Source organism: Muntiacus reevesi, chromosome 8, assembly GCF_963930625.1.
Source record: "Muntiacus reevesi chromosome 8, mMunRee1.1, whole genome shotgun sequence".
Classification (NCBI taxonomy): Eukaryota; Metazoa; Chordata; class Mammalia; order Artiodactyla; family Cervidae; genus Muntiacus; species Muntiacus reevesi.
The window spans coordinates 14,796,073-14,818,300 of record NC_089256.1 but is presented as its reverse complement, the minus strand read 5'-3'; the positions used below and the strand labels follow the sequence as shown (position 1 = coordinate 14,818,300).

The 22,228-nt window shown below is 39.7% G+C and overlaps 1 protein-coding gene across 9 annotated transcripts in view; it reads left to right on the top strand.

Moving 5' to 3' along the window:
• CEP63 (centrosomal protein 63) overlaps positions 1 to 22,228 on the top strand; it is a 77,449-nt gene that overhangs the window by 38,410 nt on the left and 16,811 nt on the right. For all 9 annotated transcript variants that reach the window (XM_065942197.1, XM_065942196.1, XM_065942200.1 and 6 more), the window contains 2 exons: positions 19,090 to 19,323; positions 20,182 to 20,321. In XM_065942197.1, the coding sequence (XP_065798269.1) occupies positions 19,090 to 19,323; positions 20,182 to 20,321 (374 nt within the window). The remainder of the gene's footprint in view (positions 1 to 19,089; positions 19,324 to 20,181; positions 20,322 to 22,228) is intronic.

Below are 22,228 nucleotides of genomic sequence, written 5' to 3'. Positions count from 1 at the left end.
TCTTGAAGCCCAAAGATTACATACCACAAAGCCAGAGGAGAATTTGAGTTCAATCTCCAGCCTTTTCCCTATTCTCACATATTAGCTCCCCACCCTTGGCTTTTATTTTTATCTCCATGACATAAATTACTTTCTTAATTATTTCTTTACTTTTAACCACCTCTCTTGTGATTTGTATTGTTGAAATAATTCTACCCACTCTACTAGAATGGTAAAGAATCTGCCTGCAATGCAGGAGACCCAGATTTGATCTCTGGGTCAAGAAGATTTCCCTGGAGAAGGGAACGGCTGCCCACTCCAGTAAGAATTCCATGAATAGAAGAGCATGGTGGGCTATAGTCCATGGGGTTGCAAAGAGTCAGACACGACTGAGCAAATAATGCACACACATGCTCCACTAGAATAGTTAAAATGCTATTTGTTATATTAATAAGAGAAAGCTCTGGTTTCTGGTTCAAAAAAATTACTGGCAGTGGCTAGTGGGGAAAAAAAAGGCTTAAAAATATATTGGCTTTAAGATACCTCTAACTCTAGATATTTAAGAGAAGTAATCATTTTATAAACAGTTTATATTTTTCTTTCTGACTTTTCATATTGGAAGAGGTAGTCTTGAGATATTCTAGTGTAGCTCTGTCCAATAGAAATATAATATGAACCACCTATGTATAAAATTTTCTGTAAGTCACATTAATAAAGTAAAAAGAAACAGATAAAATTAATATATTCTAGTTATCTCTTTTGTGTTGTTCATTTGCTCAGTCGTGCCCGACTCTTTGAGGCCCTATGGACTGCAGCACACTAGGCTTCCCTGTCCTCTTACAGCTTCCCACTATCTCCCACAACTTGCTCAAACTCATGTCCATTGAGTCGATGATGCCATCCAACCATCTCATCCTCTCGTCCCCTTCTCTTCCTGCCTTCAATCTTTCCCAGCATCAGGGTCTTTTCTAAAGAGTTGGATCTTTGCATCAGGTGGCCAAAGGATTGGAGTTTCAGCTTCAGTATCAGTCCTTCCAGTGAATATTCAGGATTGATTTCCTTTAGGATTGACTGGTTTGATATCCTTGCAGCCCAAGGGATTCTCAAGAGTCTTCGCCAACACTACAGTTCAAAAGCATCAATTCTTCATCCCTCAGCTTTCTTTATGGTCCAGCTCTCACATCCATCATACATAACTGCTGGAAAAACCATAGCTTTGACTATATGGGTCTTTGTCAGCAAACTGATGTTTCTGCTTTTTAATAGACTGTCTAGGTTGGTCATAGCTTTTCTTCTGAGGAGCAAGCATCTTTTAATTTTGTAATTGCGTTTACCATCTGTAGTGAATTTGGAGGGCAAAAAAATAGTCTGTCACTGTTTCCATTGTTTCCCCATCTATTGAAGTTATCAGACTGGATGCCGTGATCTTGGTTTTTTGAATGTTGAGTTTTAAGCCAGCTTTTTCACTCTCCTCTTTCACTTTTATCAAGAAGCTCTTTGGTTATTCTTTGCTTTCTGCCATAAGGGTGATGTCATCTGCATATCTGAGGTTATTGATACTTCTCCTGGTAATCTTCATTCTAGCTTATACTTCATCCAGCCCAGGATTTCGCATGATGCACTCTGCATATCAGTTAAATAAGCAGAGTGACAATATACAGTCTTGATGTACTCCTTTTCAATTTTGAACCAGTCCATTTTTCTATGTCCGGTTATAATTGTTGCTTCTTGATCTGCATACAGGTTTTACAGGAGGCAGATAGGTGGTTCGATATTCCCATCTCTTGAAGAATTTTCCACAATTTGTTGTGATCCACACAGTCGAAGGCTTTAGTGTAGTCAATGAAGCAGAAGTAGATGTTTTTCTGGAATTCTTTTGATTGTTTTTGTGATCCAGCAGATGTTGGCAATTTGATCTCCAATTCCTTTGAATTTTCTTAATCTAGCTTGAACATCTGGAAGTTCACGGTTCAGGTACTGTTGAAGTCTAGCTTGGAGAAAATTGAGCATTATTTTGCCAGCATGTGAAAAGAGTGCAAGTGTGCAGTAGTTTGAACATTCTTTGACATTGCCCTTCTTTGGGATTGGAATGAAAATTGACCTTTTTTCAGTCCTGTGGCCACTGCTGTTTTCCAAATTTGCTGGCATATTGAGTGCAGCACTTTAATAGCATCACTTTTTAGGATTTGAAATAGCTCACCTGGATTTCTACCACCTCCTCTAGCTTTGTTCATAGTGATATTTCCTAAAGACCCACTTGACTTCGCATTCCAAGATGTCTGGCTTTAGGTGAGTGATCACACCATTGTGGTTTTTTGAGTCATGAAGATCTTTTTGGTATAGTTCTTCTGTGTATTCTTGCCACATCTTCTTAATATATTCTACTTCTGTTAGGTCCATACCGTTTCTGTCCTTTATTGTGCCCATCTTTGCATAAAATGTCCCCTTGGTATCTCTGATTTTCTTAAAGAGATCTCTAGTCTTTCCCATTCTATTGCTTTCCTCTATTTCTTTGCACTGTTCACTTAGAAAGGCCACCTTATCTCTTGCTATTTGGAACTCTGCAGTTGGTATGATGGGTGTATTTTTCCTTTTCTCCTTTGCCTTTATCTTCTCTTCTTTTCTCAGCTATTTGTAAGGCCTCCTCAGACAACCATTTGCCTTTTTGCATTTCTTTTTCTTGGGGATGGTTTTGATCACTGCCTCAATGTTCACCTGTACAATGTTACAAACCTCCGTGCATAGTTCTTCAGGCACTATCAGATCTAATCCCTTGAATCTATTTGTCATTTCCACTGTATAATCATAAGGGATTTGATTTAGGTCATACCTGAATGGCCTTTTTTTGGTGGAATCCAACATTGTCCTGTCAATGGTTGTTCAGTATCTAGTTGCAATTTTGGTGTTCTCGCAGGAGAAGATGAGCATACATCTTCTACTCTGCCATCTTGAGTGCAGTATCTCACTTTATGAAAATATTATTATAACATTCACATTTTTTAAAAGATGGAATCTTTGATCCAGTGTGTATTATGCTTTGGGTACATCTCAGTTTGGACTAGCCATAATTCAGGTGCTCAGTGGCCCCGCATGGCTGTGACTGCTGTATTGGTGTAGTGTATTTATTCTGGTTCGCACTTCCCTGGTGGCTCAGCTGGTAACAAATCTGCCAGCAGTGTAGGAGACCTGGGTTTGATCCCTAGGTTAGAAAGATCCCCTGGAGAAGGTAATAGCTATCCACTTCAGTATTCTGGCCTGGAGAATTTCATGGACTACATACACATAGTCCATGGAGTCACAAAGAGTCAGACACAGCTGAGTGATTTTCACTAAGACTGATTAATTATGATTAATGAAAATTTAGAATATGTTCTTGCAGTGACTATGTGATTTTCACTCTGCTTAAAAACTATTTGTATGTGATAGAAATACTGACTCAATTAAAAATAGGCTATGCCTGCCCTCAGCAGTCATAGCCAAGCTTTACAGCCAGCTGGCTTGAGGACCAGTCCCACCTACCAATGTGCCTGCAGTAATCATGGCTCAGTAAAAACAGGAGAGCACACATACCCACATGGGGTATACCCCTGGAGCACTTGGCTGGAGATGTAGCTAATATACCTCATACATAGAAACAAACAATGAGAGTTAAACAAAATGAGACAAAGAGGTAGCTTCCAATTGAAAGCTAAGACCAAACCTCAGGAAAAAGAAAAAAAAAATTATAAAGCAGGGATACTGCAATTTACCAGAGAAAGAATTCAAAGTAATAGTCATAGAGATTCTCCAAACTTGGCATAAGAATGGATGAACTCAGAACTCAAAGTGATAAATATATATATATGTATATAGTACTCTTGCCTGGAAAATCCCATGGATGGAGGAGCCTGGTAGGCTGCAGTCCATGGGGTCGTGAAGAGTCAGACATGACTGACTCTTTTCACTTTCACTTTTCACTTTCATGCATTGGAGAAGGAAATGGCAACCCACTCCAATGTTCTTGCCTGGAGAATCCCAGGGACGGGGAAGCCTGGTGGGCTGCCATCTATGGGGTCGCACAGAGTTGGACACGACTGAAGCGACTCAGCAGCAACATAGGTATAGATATATAGTAAAGATCCAATCAGAACTGAAGAATACAATAACTGAAATGAAAAATGCACTAGAGGGAATCAACAGCAGATTAGAGGATATAAAAGAATCGATCAGCAATCTGGAAGACGGGGTAGTAGAAATTACCCCAGCAAAACAGCAAAAAGAACAAAGAATTTTAAAAAGTGAGGATAGTTTAAGGGATTCCTGAGTGAGGACTTCCCAGGTGATTCAGTGGTAAATAATCCACTTGCCAATGCAGGAGATGCAGGTTTGACCCATGGGTCAGGGAAAGCCCCTTGAGTAGGAAATGACAACCCACTCCAGTATTCTTGCCAGGCCAATCCCATGGACAGAGAAGTCTGGCATGCTATAGTCCATTGGGTTGCAAAGAGTTGGACACAACTGAGCGACTGGGCAGGCATGTACAAGATAACATCAAGCATGCTATCATTGGCATTGTAGGGTTCCTGGAAGGAGAAGAAAGAGGAAGGGACAGAAAACCTATTTGAGGAAATAATGGCTGAAAACTTCTGTAATCTGGCAAAGGAAATAGGCATGCAAGTTCAGGAAGCACATAGAGAGTTCCAAACAAGATGAACCCAAAGAGACACACATATATGAACCCATAAAGACACAATATAACTAAATGTTAAAAGTTAAAGAGAATCTTAAACACACACACACACACACACACACACACACACACACACACGCATGCACACAGAGAAACTAGTTGTGTAAAAAGGAATTCCCATAAATCTCTCCAGATTTATCAGCAGAAACTACAGGCCACTGGCATGATATATTCAAAGTGCTAAAAGAAAAAAAAAATACAACCAAGAGTAGCCTAACTGGCAAGGTTATCATTTAGAATTGAAGGAGGGAAAGAGAATTTTATAGAGTGAAAAAGCTAAAGGAGTTCACCACCCCTAAATTAGCCTTGAAAGAAAGTTAAAGGAACTCCTGTAAATGGAAAAGAAAAGCCAATTTCTAGAAACAAGAAAATTATGAAAGAAAAAAAAAAACTTACTGGTAAAGGCAAACATATAGTAAAGGTAGTAGATCATCCACCTTTAAAACTAGTATAAAGTTTAAAAAATAAAAGTAGTAAAATTATATCTAAAATAATTCAGATGGAGAGATCAAGGTGGCAGAAATAGAAGGATTTGGAGCTCACCTACTCCCATAAATACATCACAAATACATTTACATGTGAAACAGTTCTCATAGAATACCTATTGAATGGTGACAGAGGATCTCATACAACCACAGTTGCAAGAATGATCACCATGTACTTGAGCAGTATGGAAAAAACAAAGGGGAAGTATTTGAAGTGCCCCTGGGAGGGAGTTGTGAAAGGGAAAGATTCCCTCATCCTGGGAACTCCCATTCATCAGCTAGGAGATCAGCCAGGACTGAAAGGGAGCTTCAGAGGTTCAGAGGAGAGTGGAGAAGATACCTTGCGGCAGGCAGAACAGAGACCAAAAACACAGATGATCTGGGCCACCTCACTGCACTCCCCAGCCTGTGATATATATCTGATGGTGCATGCAGGGGCTGAGTGCTAAAACTCAGGCTTCAGAGGCCAGACCATAGGACTGGAGTTGACTGTGTGGAGACAACCTGAAGGAGTTGGAGTGTGGGCCAGAACTGGGAGTGTATGCAGGACAGAGCTGAGGTCCACATAGAAATTGCATGTTAACAAGCATGCAGAGGAGGAGGTGGGGCCTCACTATAGGAGCCTCATTTTTGGCATGCTTGCAGTGCGTATGGCTCTGCCTCCATGAGCTTTGGGAGCATGCAGACACAGAAGGGTTGTCCAACCCAGAAGCGGGGCTGAAATATGGGCAGATCCCCAGGGGCCACATGACTTTGGAAGCAGGGCTGAAATCTGAACTTTATGTGGTGGCTTTGCACCTTCAGCAGATTTACACCTGGAGTGCCTTTGTAAACTCAGTGGTGGTGGGATATCTGAGCAGATTACTGGTACTCCTGTGGCTGAGGTGGGTCTGGAGGTAGAAGGTGGACCTTGTGGGCAGGGACATGTGGAGCCAGGGCCAGGCTGATACTGTATCTCCCATAGCAGGTCCAGGTGTGCGACTACTCATGACTGTGGTGGGTCCCAGTGCCTGACGTAAGTAGATCTGTGTCAGTGCATCTCTGCTGATGACGTTGTGAGCACAGCGCCTGAGGGACATCCAGTTCCGACATTTTCACAGCTGAAAGCAGCGCCAGCAGCAGGGTAGCAGCAGTGTACTTTGTGAGCGTGCACACTGGGTAAAAGCTGACACCGAAGAGTGTACTTTCTGGTGGGTAGCTCCTGCGGAGGAATGTTCAGTGACTCTTCTCCCAGTGGAAGTGCACCAGTTACACCTACCCCACACTGTAGCTCATAAACAGATCTAGGGTCATCTGCTCCAACAACTGGGGAGCAGAGCCTACTCCTGACAGGGCTTTGACAGCCACAGAGCAAAGAGGAGGCCCTGTTCAACATGCAGTGCAGGCTCTGGTTACAAGACCAATCACACCCTGTATCAAGGGGATAACACAGAGCAAACTCTGAGGAAAGACATAGGAGGCTTCTATACCAAAAGTCCTTGCAGCAAAAATATTAGACACATGCAAGCCACACACAGATGCTCCTACATAAATAACAGCCACAAGTAGGTAACTGTTTCTCCTAAATTTATAGAGTTAGAAATATAAAGAAGCAGAGGAACCACTCCCAATTAAAAGAACAAGAAAAGTCTCCTGAAAGAATAAACAGTGAAACAGACCTCTCCAGTCTACCACATCCTGAGTTCAAAAAGGAGGTAATAAAAATACTAAACACCATAAAACTCTGAGAGGAGAACATAGGCAAAACATGATGTGACATAAATTGTAGCAATGTTTTCTTAGGTCAGCCTCGCAAAGTAATAAAATTTTTAAAAAATCAAATGGGACCTAATCAAACTTAGATGCTTTTCAGGAAACCATAAACAGAATAAAAAGACAGCTACAAACAGGGAGAAAATATTAGCAAACAACATAATTGATAAGGCCTTAATTTCTAAAATATAGAAATAGTACACAGAACTCAATAACAAAAAGATAATATAATAAAAAATGGGCACAAGTAGACATTTTTTCAAAGAAGACATACAGATGGCCAATAAGCTGTTGAAAAGATGCTAAACACCACTGATTATTAGAGAAATGAAAATCAAAACAAGGTTGTACCTTACACTCGTCAGAATGGCCATCATTAAAAAATCTACAAATAGTAAATATTGGAGAGAATGTGGAGAAATAGGGATCTTCCTACACTGTTGGCAGGTAATGTGAACTGGTGTAGCTACTATGGAAAGTAGTATGGAGGTTTCTTTAAAAACTAAAAAGAGAGTTACCATATGACTCAGCTTTATCCTATTTCTGGGCATATATAAACAGATAGCTTTAATTCTAAAAGATACACGCCCCCCAATGTTCATAACAGCACTGATTACAGTAGCCAAGACATGGAAGCAACGTAAATGTCCATTGGCAGATGAATGGATAAAGAAGATGTGGCATATATATAAAGGAAACTATAAGCAAGGTGAAAAGACAACCCTCAGAATGGGAGAAAATAATAGCAAATGAAACAACTGACAAAGGATTAATTTCCAAAATATACAAGCAGCTCCTACAACTCAATAATAGAAAAACAACAAAAGTGAGAAAAAGACCTAAACAGACATTTCTACAAAGAAGACATACAGATGGCTAACAAACACATGAAAAGATGCTCAACATCACTCATTATTAAAGAAATGCAAATGAAAACTACAGTGAGATATTACCACACACCAGTCAGAATGGCCATCATCAAAAAGTCCACAAACAGTAAATGCTGAAGAGGGTGTGGAGAAAAGGGAACCCTCTTGCACTGTTGGTGGGAAAGTAAATTGATACAGCCACTATGGAAGATGGTATGGAGATTCCTTGAAAAACTAGGAATAAAACCACCATATGACCCAGCAATCCCACTCCTAGGCATATACCCTGAGGAAACCAAAATTGAAAAAGACACATGTACCCCAATGTTCTTTGCAGCATTATTTACAAGAGCTAGAATGTGAAAGCATTCATCAACAGATGAATGAATAAAAGTTGTGGTACATATGCACAGTGGAATATCAGTTCAGTTCAGTTCAGTCACTCAGTTGTGTCTGACTCTTTGAGACCACATGAATTGCAGCACGCCAGGCCTCCCTGTCCATCACTAACTCCCGGGGTCTACCCAAACCCATGTCCTTCGAGTCAGTGATACTATCCAGCCATCTCATCCTCCGTCGTCCCCTTCTCTTCCTGACCCCAATCCTTCCCAGCATTAGGGTCTTTTCCAGTGAGTCAGCTCTTCGCATGAAGTGGCCAAAGTATTTGAGTTTCAGCTTCAACATCAGTCCTTCCAGTGAACACCCAGGACTCAGCCATAAACAGGAGCACATTTGAAGCAGTTCTAATGAGGATGACCCTAGAGCCTATTATACAGAGTGATAAGTCAGAAAGAGAAAGATAAATATCCTATACTAGTACATATTTATGGAATCTAGAAAGATGGTATCGAAGATTTTATTTGCAGGGCAACAGCAGAGAAACAAACATATAGAACAGACTTTTCGACACGGGGAGAGGGGAAGAGAGGGGAAGAGAGGGGGGAGAGAGGGGGAGAGAGGAGGAGAGTGTGAGATGTATGGAGAGAGTAACATGGAAACTTATATTACCGTATGTAAAATAGATAGGCAGTGGGAATTTGCTGTATGTCTCAGGGAACTCATACAGGGGTTCTGTATCAACCTAGAGGGTTGGGACGGGGAGGGAGATGGGAGGGAGGTTAAAGAGGGAGAGGACATACGCATACCTATGGTTGAGTCTTGTTGATGTTTGGCAGAAACCAACAAAATTCAGTGAAGCAATTATCCTTCAGTTAAAAATATAAATAAATTTAAAAATTAAAAAAAGATGTGGCATACACACACACACACATATATGTGTGTGTATATATAGCAGAGTGCCTGAGAGAGACAGAGACAGTGTGCCTGAAGACAAAGAGACAGAGACAATGCCTGAAGAACTATGGACGAAGGTTCATAGCATTGTACAGGAGGTAGTGACCAAAACCATCCCAAAGAAGAAGAAAGGCAATAAGGCAAAATGGTTATCTGAGGAGGCTATTCTGATAGCTGAGAAAAGAAGAGACACAAAAGGCAAAGGAGAAAGGAAAGGGTAAACCCAACTGAATGCAGAGTTCTGAAGAATAGCAAGGAGAGAGAAGAAAGTCTTCTTAAGTGAACAATGCAAATAAACAGAGGAAAATAATAGAATGGGAAAGACTAGAGGTCTCTTTAAGAAATTTAGAGACACGAAGTGAACATTTCCTGCAACGGTGGACACAATAAAGGACAGAAATGGTAAGGACCTAACAGAAACAGAAGAGATTAAGAAGAGGTGGCAAGAATACACATAAGAACTGTACATAAAGGTCTTAGTGACCCAGATAACTGTGATGGTGTGGTCACTGTCTAGAGCCAGACATCCTGGACTGTGAAGTCAAGTGGGCCTTAGGAAGCATCACTATGAACAAAACTAGTGGAGGTGATGGAATTCTAGCTCAGCTCTTCACAATCCTTAAAGATGATGCTGTTAAAGTGCTGGACTCAATATGCCAGCAAATTTGGAAAACTCAGCAGTGGCCACAGGACTGAAAAATGTCAATTTTCATTTCAATCCCAAAGAAGGACAAGGCCAAAGAATGTTCAGACTACCATACACTTGTGCTCATTTCACATGTTAGCAAGGTCATGCTCAAAACCCTTCAAGATAGGCTTCAATAGTACATGAACCAAGAACTTCCAGATGTACAAGCTGGGTTTAGAAAAGGCAGTGGAACTAGAGATCCAGTTGCCAACATCCATTGGATTGTAGAGAAAGCAAGGGAATTCCCCAAAATATCTGCTTCTGCTTCACTGACTACACTGAAGCCTTTGACAGCATGGATAACAACAAACTGTGGAAGATTCTTAAAGAGATGAGCATATTAGACCACCTTACCTGCCTCCTGAGAAACCTGTGTGCAGGTCAAGAAGCAACAGAACCTGACATGAAATAATGGACTGGTTCAAAATTAGGGGAAAAAGTACATCAAGGCTGTATATTGTCACCCTGCTTATTTAACTTATATGCAGAGTACATCATGTGAAATGCCAGGCTGGATGAGTCACAAGCTGGAATCAAGATTGCCAGGAGAAACATAAGCAGCCTTAAATATGCAGGTGACACCATCTAATGGCAGAAAATGAAGAGGAACTAAAAAACCTCATGACGAAGCTGGAAGAGGAGAGTGAAAAAAACTCAACATTCAAAAAAATAAGATCATGGCATCCAGTCCCATTACTTCAGGGTAAATAGAAGGGGGAAAAGTGAAAGCAGTGACATTTTGTTTTCTTGGGCTCCAAGATCAATGCAGATGACGACTGCAGCCATGAAATTAAAAGATGCTCCTTGGAAGAAAAGCTATTACAAACCTAATCAGCCTATTAAGAAGCAAACACATCATTTTGCTGACAGAGGTTCAATATTTTGGTCACCTGATGCAAAGAGCTAACTCATTGGAAAAGACCCTGATGCTGGGGAAAATTGAGGGCAAGAGAAGGGGCTGACAGAAGATGAGATGGTTGGATGGCATCAGTGACTCAATGGAGATGGATTTGAAGAAACTCAGGGATATAGTAATGGACAGAGAAACTTGGCATGCTGCAGTTCATAGGGTGGCAAAGAGTTGGACATGACTTAGTGACTGAACAACAACAATATATGAGAAACCCACAGCTGGAATAATATTCAACTGAAAGGCTGAAAGCTTTTCTACTAAGATTAGGAAACACACAAGGATGTCCATCCTCACCAGTTTTTTTCAACATAGTTTTAGGAATCCTAACCATTGCAATCAGGCAAGAAAAAGATAAAAGGCACCCAGATTGGAAAGCAAGAAGAAAAACTGTTTGCAGGTGATATGTTACTACATACAGAAAACCCTAAAGCCTCCACAATAGTAATAATTTTTTAAAAAGGCTACAAATAATGAATTCAGTAAAGTTGATATCTACAAGAATCAATATACAGAAATGTGTTGCTTTTTTGGACATGAATCATGTACTATCAGAGAAATTAAGATTTCAGGCCCATTTACAACTGCATCAAAAAGTTTAAAAGTTTAAAATACCAAAAATGTGAAACACTTGTACTTTGAAAACTAAGATGTTGACAGAAATTGCAGATGGAGATGACATAAATAAATTGAAAGATATACATGCTCGTTGATTAGAAGAATTAATACTGTTAAAATGTCCATACTACCTAAAGCAGTTTACACATTCAGTGCAGTCCTTATCAAAATTCCAATGACATTTTCCACAGAACTAGAACAGATAAATCTAAAGTTTATATAGAATCACACACACACAAAACCACACCCCAAAGAGCTAAAGTGATCTTAAAAAAGAAAAAGAAAGTTGCATATTCCCTGATTTCAAACTATTGTACAAATCTATTGTAATCAAAAGTATATGGTGCTGGCATAAAAACAGACACAGATCAATGGACCAAATAAAGAGCCCAGAAATAAATTTACATTTATATGGTCATTAATTTATATGGTCATTAACTTATGACCATATAAATTGGGAAAGGAGCACATCAAGGCCGTATATTGTCACCCTGTTTATTTAACTTAGATGTAAAGTGCATCATGCGAAATGATGGGCTTGATGAAGCACAAGCTGGAATCACAATTGACAGGAGAAACATTAATAACCTCAGATTAATGACCCCACACTTATGGCAGAAAGTAAAGAAGAACTAAAGAGCCTCGATGAAAGTGAAAGAGGAGAGTGAAAAAGTTGACTTAAAACTCAACATTCAGAAAAGTAAGATCATGGTATCTGGTCCCATCACTTTGTGGCAAATAGATGGGGAAACAATGGAAACAGTGACAGACTTCATTTTCTTGGGCTCCAAAATCACTGCAGATGGTGACTGCAGCCATGAAATTAAAAGACACTTACTCCTTGGAAGAAAAGCTGTGACCAACCTAGACAGCATATTAAAAAGCAGGGACATTACTTTGCTGACAAAGGTCAGTCTAGTCAGAGCTATGGTTTTTCCAGTAGTTATGTATGGATATTAAGAGTTGGATCTTAAAGCTGAGCGCCAAAGAATTGATGCTTTTGAACTGTGGTGTTGGAGAAGACTCTTTGAGAGTCCCTTGAGTTGCAAGGAGATCAAACCAGTCCATCCTAAAGGAAATCAGTCCTGAATGTTTCATTGGAAGGACTGATGCTGAAGCTGAAGCTCCAGTACTTTGGCCACCTGATGCAAAGAACTGACTCATTAAAAAGACCCTCATGCTAGGAAAGAATGATAGCAGGAAGAGAAGGGGATGATAGAGGATAAGATGGTTGGATGCATCACTAACTTGATGTACATGAGTTTGAGCAAGCTCCGAGAGTTGGTGATATAGACAAGGAAGCCTGGTGTGCTGCAGTCCATGGTGTTGCAAAGAGTTGGACACAACTGAGTGGCTGAACTGAACTAATTTATGACAAGGAAGCCCAGAATATACAATGGGGGAAAAGACAGTCTCTTCAAATAATGGTGCTGGAAAAAAAGAATACCATGTATAAAAATAAACTCAAAATAGATGACACATAAATGTGAAACCTGAAAGCATAAAACTCGTAGAAGAGAACATAGGCAACATGTTCTTTGGCATTGTTCATAGCAATATATATATGTGTGTGTGTGTATACATATACATATATGTATATGTATATATATATATTTGGATCTGTGTCTTCAGGCAAGGTAAACAAAAGTAAAAATAAACAAGTGGGACTATATCTAACTAAAAAACCTTGCACAGGAACTGATAGCAGAGGAACTATCAACAAAATGAAAAGGTATGCTGCTGAATCAGTTCAGTCACTCAGTCGTGTCCAACTCTGTGACTCCATGGACTGCAGCACATCAGGCTTCCCTGTCCATCATCAACTTCTGGAGCTTGCTCAGACTCATGTCCATTGAGTCGGTGATGCCATCAAACCATCTCATCCTCTGTTGTCCGTTTCTCCTCCTGCCTTCAATCTTTCCCAGCATCAGAAGAAGAGGCAGTTCTTTGCATCAGGAGGCTGAAGTATTGGAGTTTCAGCTTCAGCATCAGTCCTTCCAATGAATATTCAGGATTGATTTCCTTTATGATTGACTGGTTTGATTTCCTTGCAGTTCAGGGGACTCTCAAGAGTCTTCTCCAACACCACAGCTCAAAAGCATCATTTCTTTGGTGCTCAGCTTTCTTTATGGTCCAACTCTCACATCCATACATGACTGCTGGAAAAACCATAACTTTGACTAGATGAATCTTTGTCAGCAAAATGTTTCTGCTTTTTAATATGCTGTCTAGGTTTGTCATAGCTTTTCTTTCAAGGAGCAAACGTGTTTTAATTTCATGGCTGCAGTCATCATCTGCAGTGATTTTAGTGTCCAAGAAAATTGAATTGGAGAACATATTTGGAAATGATTTATTTTATAAGGAGTTTAATATCTAAAATATACAAGGAACTTAAAGAGGTCAAGGTCAAAAAACAACCTGATATAAAAATATTGGCAGAGGACTTGAATAGACATTTTTCCAAAGGAGACATACAGACTTGAGAAAAGATATTCAGCATCACTAATCATCAGGAAAATGCAATTCAAAACCACAGTGAGATACCATCTCACACCTGTCAGAATGTCTATTATCCAAAGGTAACAAAGAAGTGTTGAGGAAGAGAGGGGAACCCTCATGCACTGTTGTGTGTGTGTACTCTGTCATGTCCAACTGTTGCAACCCCATGGATTGTAGCCCACCAGGCTGCTCTGTCCGTGGAATTTTCCAGGCAACAATACTGGAGTGGGTTGCCATTTCCTACTCAGGGAAATCTTCCTGACCCAGGAATTGAACCCAAGTCTCTTGTGTCTCCTGCATTGGCAGGCGGATTCTTTATTGTGCCATCTGGGAAACCCCCATGCAGTGTTGGTGGGAATATAAACTGGGAGCACAGCATAGAGATTCCTTAAAAATTAAAAAAGGAACTACCATATGATCTAACAATTCTGGTCAATTTTTCCAAAAAAAGACTAATTCAAAAGGATATGTGCATCCCTATTGCATCATTATTCACAGTAATAAAGATACAGAGGCAACCCAAGTGCCCATTGATAGATGAATGGATAAAGAAAATGTGGTATATGAGTCATAAAAAAGAATGAAATTTTACCATTTGCAACATGTGGATGTCCCTGGAGGATATTTTGCTAAGTGAAATAAGACAGAGAAAAACAAATTCCATATGACTTCACTTACATGTGGAATCTAAGAGATGAAACAAAGCAGAAACAGACTCATAGATCCAGAGAACAAACTGGTAGTTGTCATGGAGGAGAGGATGAGGGGAGTTGGGCAAAATAGGTGAAAGAAATTAATTTAAATTTCCAGTTATGAAATAATTAAGTCATGGAATGTGATGTGCAGCTTAGGAAATATAGTTTATAATATTGTAATAGTTTTGTATAGTGACAGATGGCTATTAGACTTGTCATGGTGATCAGTAATAATGTATATGTGTTGAATCACTATGTTTTACACCTGAAACTAACATACTATATGTCATCTGTACTTCAATGTAAAAAAAAAAAGGAAAAAAAGGCTGTATTTTTGATGCTGTAGAACTAAGATTGGTTAGTTTTTATTTATCAAATCTAGACTCGCTGGTTAAACTATAACTTAGTTAAACTATTAATTTCAACACCAGTTTACTTTACGGTCACAGATTTGAACTGAATGTTAAACAGCTATTACAGTGTTAAAACGACAATGCTAATATTTTGCAATCATGTATTGTCTTTCATCCTGAGCATCCAGTTGAGCAGTGGTTTTCTAGCTGTGTTCTGCCAAGCCCCAGGGCTACTGTGCAATTTAAAGTAGGGTTGGGAGGTTCAGTATGCTGGGCTCTTTCTCTTAACACTGTCATCCAGTATTTTCAGTGTTTTATTCTGTTCAGAATTCTGTGTAAGGTTTCCCCTTGTTGAGGTGGGTAGTTTATGTGGTATTTTAAAAGTTTGGAGGCTATTGTATCCTGGCAGTTATTTTTGTGCATCTAAACCTATTTGGTGTTCTTTTTTTCACACTATTGTGGGAATCTGGTAAAAAGTTTTTGGCTGTTTATGCTGGAATCTTGGTCTGTAATTTATATAAACACTGTTTTTCTGCCTCTTTGCCTTTCTCTTCCCGCCCTTTCTCTGGCTTATGGGCATCATCGAGCATCTACTTTATGTGACCATAGTAGGATTTTGGCCCTGTACTATATACAATAAAATATTTAAACCCACAGCAGATAGATTTCCCAGAGACATTTTCACCTAAATTTCTAAAATAAAATTGTGTGCTTTACCTTTTAAAAATATTTAGAATAAGGGAAGTTTTACTTACACAAATGATTTATGTCTATCTTCACTGTGAAGATGAAGTACCTTTCAGGATGCTGGAATTAAACTTGTGAAAAACTAGAAAGTTGGGAGTTAAAAACCAGTATAGCTGGGATACAAAGCCTGAAAAATCATCCAAATCTACAGGAATTGTGTACTACAGGTCAATGAGATAGCTGCTAAAGTGGCTTGTCTTCTCATTCTCTTGATATTGTCTTTTACAGAGCAAAAGTTTTTAATTTTAATGAGTTTCAGCTAATCAGCTGTTTCTTTCAGGGATCATGTCTTTGGTGTTGTATTTACAAAGGTACCACTATACCCAAAGTTAGCTACATTTTCCCCTATATTTTCCAAGAGTTTTGTAAGTTTTGCATTTTACATTTAGGTCTATGATCCATTTTAATTAATTTTTGTGGAGAGGGTAAAGCCTTTGTCAGACATGTCATTTTTCTTTTTTTTGCATATAGATGTCCAGTTATTCCAGCACCGTTTGTTGAAGAGACTGTCTTTACTCCATCTTATTACCTTTGCTCTTTTATCAAAGATCAGTTGACTATAAGGGCCAATTTCTGGGCTCTGTATTCTGTTCCCTTAATCTATTTGTCTATTCTCTTGCTGATACTACACTGTTGATTACTATAGCTTTATAGTAAATCTTGAAATTAGGTAACACCAGTCAGCCAACTTTGTTCTTCTCTTTTGATATTGTATTGACTATTCCGACTCTTTGCCTCTCCCTGTGAACTTTAGAGTCAGTTTTGTTGATACTCACAAAATATTGATAACTTGCTGATAATTTGATTGGGATCATATTGAATTCATAGATAATATTGTGAAGAACTGACACTTTGACAGTATTGATTCTTTCTTTTCATGAACATGGAATATCTCCATTTATTCTTTGATATCGTTCATCAGAGTTCTGTAGTTCTTCTCTTATAGATCTTGTACATATTTTATTAGATTTATACTTAAGTAATTTCTTTAGGTGTTAATATAAATAGTGCTGTGGTTTTTTTGTTTTTTAATTTTTATTTTATTCATTTGGCTGCAACAGGTCTTAGTTGCAGCATCACACCAGCCTCCGTAGTTGTGGTGCATGGGCTTAGTTGCTCTAAGGCATGTGGGATCTTAGCTGCCTGACCAGGGATTGAACCTGTGTCCTCTGCGTTACAGGCAGATTCTTAACCATTGGACTACTGGGAAAGTCCTGTATTTTGTTTTTAATTTAAATTCCATGTGTTTACTTTTGGCATATAGGAAAATGGTTGACTTTTACATATTAACCTTATATCTTGCAACCTTGCTATAGTTACTTATTAACTCAAGGGGATTTTTTTTTTTTTTTTTGGTTGATTCTTTCAGATGTTCTACATAGATGATCACATCATCTGTGGATAAAGGTAGTTTTATGACTTATTTCCTGATCTGTATACCTTTTATTTCCTTTTCTCACCTTACTGCATTAACTAGGACATCCACTGTGATTTTGAAAAGGAGTGACGTGAGACTAGATCTTTGCCTTATATCTGATCTTTGTGGGAAAGTGTCAAGTTTCCCAACATTAAGTGTGATGTTAGCTGTATGGTTTCTGTAGAAAGTCTTTGTCAAGTTGAGAAAGTTCCTCTCTATTCCTAGTTTTTGTCATGGAGGTCTTTTTCCATCATGAATATATTATATATACACATATATATGTATGTATATTACTTTTTTAAATTGGAGAACAATTGCTTTACAATGTGTCTCTGTAGTACATCACTGTGAATCAGTCATAATTATAATGTATCACCGCTCTCTCGAGCCTCCCTATCTGCCTCACTCCACCCCTCTACGCTGTCATAGACTGGGCTCCTTGTGTTACATAGCAGCTTCCCGCTAGAAAAGTTATCTGCTTTACACATGATGGTGTATATATGTCAGTGCTACTTTCTCAGTCTGTCCCACCCTCTCCTTCCCACGCCATGTCTGCCAGTTTGTTCTTTACATCTGCATTTCCGTTTCTCTATAAATAGGTTCATCAGTACTATTTTTCTAGATTCCATATATATGCCTTAATATATGATATCTGTTTTTCTCTTTCTGGCTTACTTCACTCGTATAATAGGCTCTAGGTTCATCCACCTCACTAAAACTACTCAAATTCATTCCTTTTTATGGCTGAGTAATATTCCATTTTATATATGTACCACAACTGCTTTGTTTTTATTTCTAGCTTTATAAATTTTTTTAATTGGTGAATATTGCTTTATAATGTTGTGTCAGTTTCTGCCATACAACAGTGTGAATCAGTCATTATTTTATATATATCCCTCTGCACTGAGCCTTCCTCCCCTCCCCCCATGTCACCCCTCTAGGCCATCACAGAGCACCAGACTGGGCTCCCTGTATTATATAGCAACTTTCCACTGACTGTCTATTTTACACATGCTAGTGTGTGTATGTCAGTGGTACTTGCTCAATTCATCTCACTCTCACCTTCCCGCACTGTGTCAAGTCAGTTCTCTACTAGGTTCATCAGTACCATTTTTCTAGATTCCATATATCTGTGTTAATATGTAATACTTGTTTTTTTCTTTCTGACTTACTTCACTCTATATAAGAGACTCTAGGTTCATCTACCTCACTACAACTGACTCAAATTTATTCTTTTTTATGACTGAGTGTATTCCATCATACCACAACTTCTTTATCTATTCATTTGTTGATAGATATCTAGGTTGCTTCCATGTCCTGGCTATTGTAAATAGTGCTGTGATGAACATTGGGGCACATGTGTCATTTTGAATTGTGGCTTTCTCAGGGTATATGCCCAGTAGTGGGATTGCTGGGTCATATGGTTGTCTAGGGGCTTCCCTAGTGGGTAAGTGATAAAGAATCTGCCTGCAATTCAGGAGACCACCTTCTACACAAGGGTCTTGGATTCGATCCCTGGACTGGGAATATTGCCTGAAGAAAATGGCAACCCAGTCTAATAGTCTTGCCTGGGAAATCCCATGGACAAAGGAGCTTGGAGGGCTACAGTCCATGGGGTCACAAGAGCCTGACATGACTTAGCAACTAAACCACCACCACATGGTAGTTTTATTCCTAGCTTGTTATGAATCTCCATAATGTAGTGGCAGTACCAGTTTACGTTCCCACCAACAGTGCAGCAGGGTTCTATTTTCTCTACATCCTGTCTAGCATTTATTGTTTGTAGTTTTTTTTGCTGATGACCATTCTGATACCTCATTGTGGTTTTGATTTGTATTTCTTTAATAATGGGTGATGTGAGCATCTTTTCATGTGTTTATTGGCCATCTGTATGTCTTCTTTGGAGAAATACCTGCTTAAATTTTTGTCCATTTTTTGACTGGACTGTTCTGTTGCTGTATGTTTTTATGGAGGTAAAACTTAGTTTCATTTTAGTCTTCTTTGCTCATTGATTATTCTTTTACTTTTACCAATTGGTAATTTGTGTGTTTTTAGGCTCAGCTTGCCAATCGGAAACAAAAATTAGAGTCTGTGGAACTGTCCAGCCAGTCGGAAATTCAGCACCTGAGCAGTAAGCTGGAGCGGGCCAATGATACTATCTGTGCCAATGAGTTGGAAATAGAGCGCCTCACCATGAGAGTCAATGACTTGGTTGGAACCAATATGACTATTATGCAAGAGCAGCGACAGAAAGAAGAAAAATTGAGGGAATCTGAAAAACTGCTAGAGGTATATTTTTAAATTGTTATATACTATAACTGAGGAAATGTGTGCATGTATGTTTTAAGAGAGACTAATTATCCTAGAACTAGGTTCCAAAGTCTGCAGTTTCTTACCTACTCTGTAGTCAATGGATCAGATATTGATATTAATAACAGGATCAGTTCAGTTTAGTTCAGTCGCTCAGTCGTGTCCAACTCCTTGTGACCCCATGAACCGCAGCACACCAGGCCTCCCTGTCCACCAGCAACTCCTTGAGTCCACCCAAATCCATGGCCATTAAGTCGGTGATGCCATCCAACCATCTCATCCTCTGTCAACCCCTTCTCCTCCTGCCCTCAATCTTTCCCAGCGTCAGGGTCTTTTCAAATGAGTCAGCTCTTTGCATCAGGTGGCCAAAGTATTGGAGTTTCAGCTTCAACGTCAGACCTTCCAATGAACACCCAGGACTGATCTCCCATAGGATGGACTGGTTGGATCTCCTTACAGTCCAAGGGACTCTCAAGAGTCTTCTTTAACACCACAGTTCAAAAGCATCAATTCTTTGGTGCTCAGCTTTCTTCACAGTCCAACTCTCACATCCATACATGACCACTGGAAAAACCATAGCCTTGACTAGATGAACCTTTGTTGACAAAGTGATGTGTCTGCTTTTTAATATGCTGTCTAGGTTGGTTATAACTTTCCTTCCAAGGAGTAAGCGTCTTTTAATTTCATGGCTGCAATCACCATCTGCAAAATAACAGGATCAGATATTAATAATGAGCCTATTAATATTATATCTGTTACATAATTTACAGTTTGACTGCCTGGCTTCCTTTTCTCATGAAATAGAAAAACTGACTTTTTTTCTGAGTATTTTTACAGGTTCTGCAAGAAGAAAAGAGAGAATTGAAGGCAGCTCTTCAGACTCAAGAAAATTTTATCCATGATGCAAGAATACAAAAGGAGAAGCTACAAGCAAAATTAAAGGCAGTTGACACTCAACACACAGTAGAGACCATAAGGTATAACCTTAAATATTATTAGTCTTAGCCACAGGGTAGTTTGGCATTAAACATGGTTTTTAATATTGCATATTCATAATTTTGTGCTTGATCATATTATAGGTTTTCTTTATTTTAATTTCTGATTTAAATTTTTAGGTATTTTTTATATTTAAAAATTTAATTTTTTTAAATTTAAAATTTTTAAATTTAAAAATTTAAATTTTTAGGTATCTAAAACATTAGATAATATTGTATGGTTATTTTTTTCTACCTTCGGTTTGGGTCCCCTAACCAAGAAACTCTGATGTTTAGAAAGTTAGAAACCCTTTTGTCAATCTGTATGGGCTTCCCAGGTGGTGCAGTGGTAAAGAATCCACCTACCAATGTAGGAGACGTGGGTTCAACCCCTTGGGTTGGAAAGATCCTCTGGAGGAGGAAATGACAACCCATGCCATTATTTTTGCCAGGATGATCCCATGGACAGAGGAGACTGGCAGTCTACAGTCCATGGGGTTGCAAAGAGTCAGACATGACTTAGCGACTATTCTCTCTCTGTCTCCTGTTAATTTGTACCCTTGCTGAAACTCCAAACGTGAAAGGAATTATAGTTTCATGTCTCCTGGGAGGCCTACCTTCTTTGGTAAAATAGATCATGATTAGTAACTGGTAAGGGCATGTGTTCATATTTTGCGAGAACTCCAAAATTACAACTTGCTGCTGAGCAACCGTCAATAGAAGAATGCTGGCTCCCACCAAAAAGATACCCCATGTCCAAGGGCAAAGGAGAAGCCCTAGCAAGATAGTAGGAGGGCACAATCACATTTAGAATCAAACCCCATACCGGCTAGAGATGCTCGGAGGGCTCAAACAAACCTTGTGCCCCTGGGACCCAGAGACCCACAGAGACTGAGGCAGAACTGTCTTTGAGTGTCTCCTGCAGAGGTACGGGTCAGCAGCGGCCTGCCGCAGAGGCAGGGGCTCTGGGTGCAGCAGACCTGGGAATGGCATAAGCCCTCTTGGAGGAGGTCACCATTAACCCCACCATAGAGTGGCCAGAACTTACACGGGGCTGGAGAAACAGACTCTTGGAGGGCACAAACAAAACCTTGTGCGCACCAGGACCCAGGAGAAAGGAGCAGTGACCCCACAAGAGACTGACCCAGACTTGCCTGTGAGTGTCCAGGCGTCTCCAGCAGAGGCATGGGTCGGCGGTGGCCTGCTGCAGGGTCAGAGGCACTGAGTGCGGCAGTGTGTGCATGGAACCTTTTGAAGGAAGTCTCTAGTATCTTCATTACCTCCACCATAGTTTGGCCTCAGGTCAAACAACAGGGAGGGAACACGGGAGGGGGTTGGGGGTGGGGAAGAGGGTCCACCCATATCAACAGAAAATTGGATTAAAGATTTACTGAACACTGCCCTGCCCACCAGAACAAGACCCAGTTTCCCCCTCAGTCAGTCTCTCCCATCAGGAAGCTTCCATAAGCCTCTTATTCTTATCCATCAGAGGGCAGACTGGAAACCACAATCACAGAAAACTAACCAAACTGATCACATGGACCACAACCTCGTCTCACTCAATGAAACTCTGAGCCATGCCATGTAGGGCCACCAACATGGACGGGTCATGATGGAGAGTTCTGACAAAACGTGGTCCTCTGGAGAAGAGAATGGCAAACCACTTCAGTATTCTTGCCTTGAGAACCCCATAAACAGTACAAAAAGGCAAAAATATAGGACACTGAAAGATGAACTCCCCAGGTCGGTAAGTGTCCAATATGCTACTAGAGATCATTGGAGAAATAACTCCAGAAAGAACGAAGAGAGGGAACCAAAGCAAAAACAGGACCCAGTTGTGGATGTGGCTGGTGATGGAAGTAAAGTCCGATACTGTAAAGAGCAATACTGCATAGGAACCTGGAATGTTT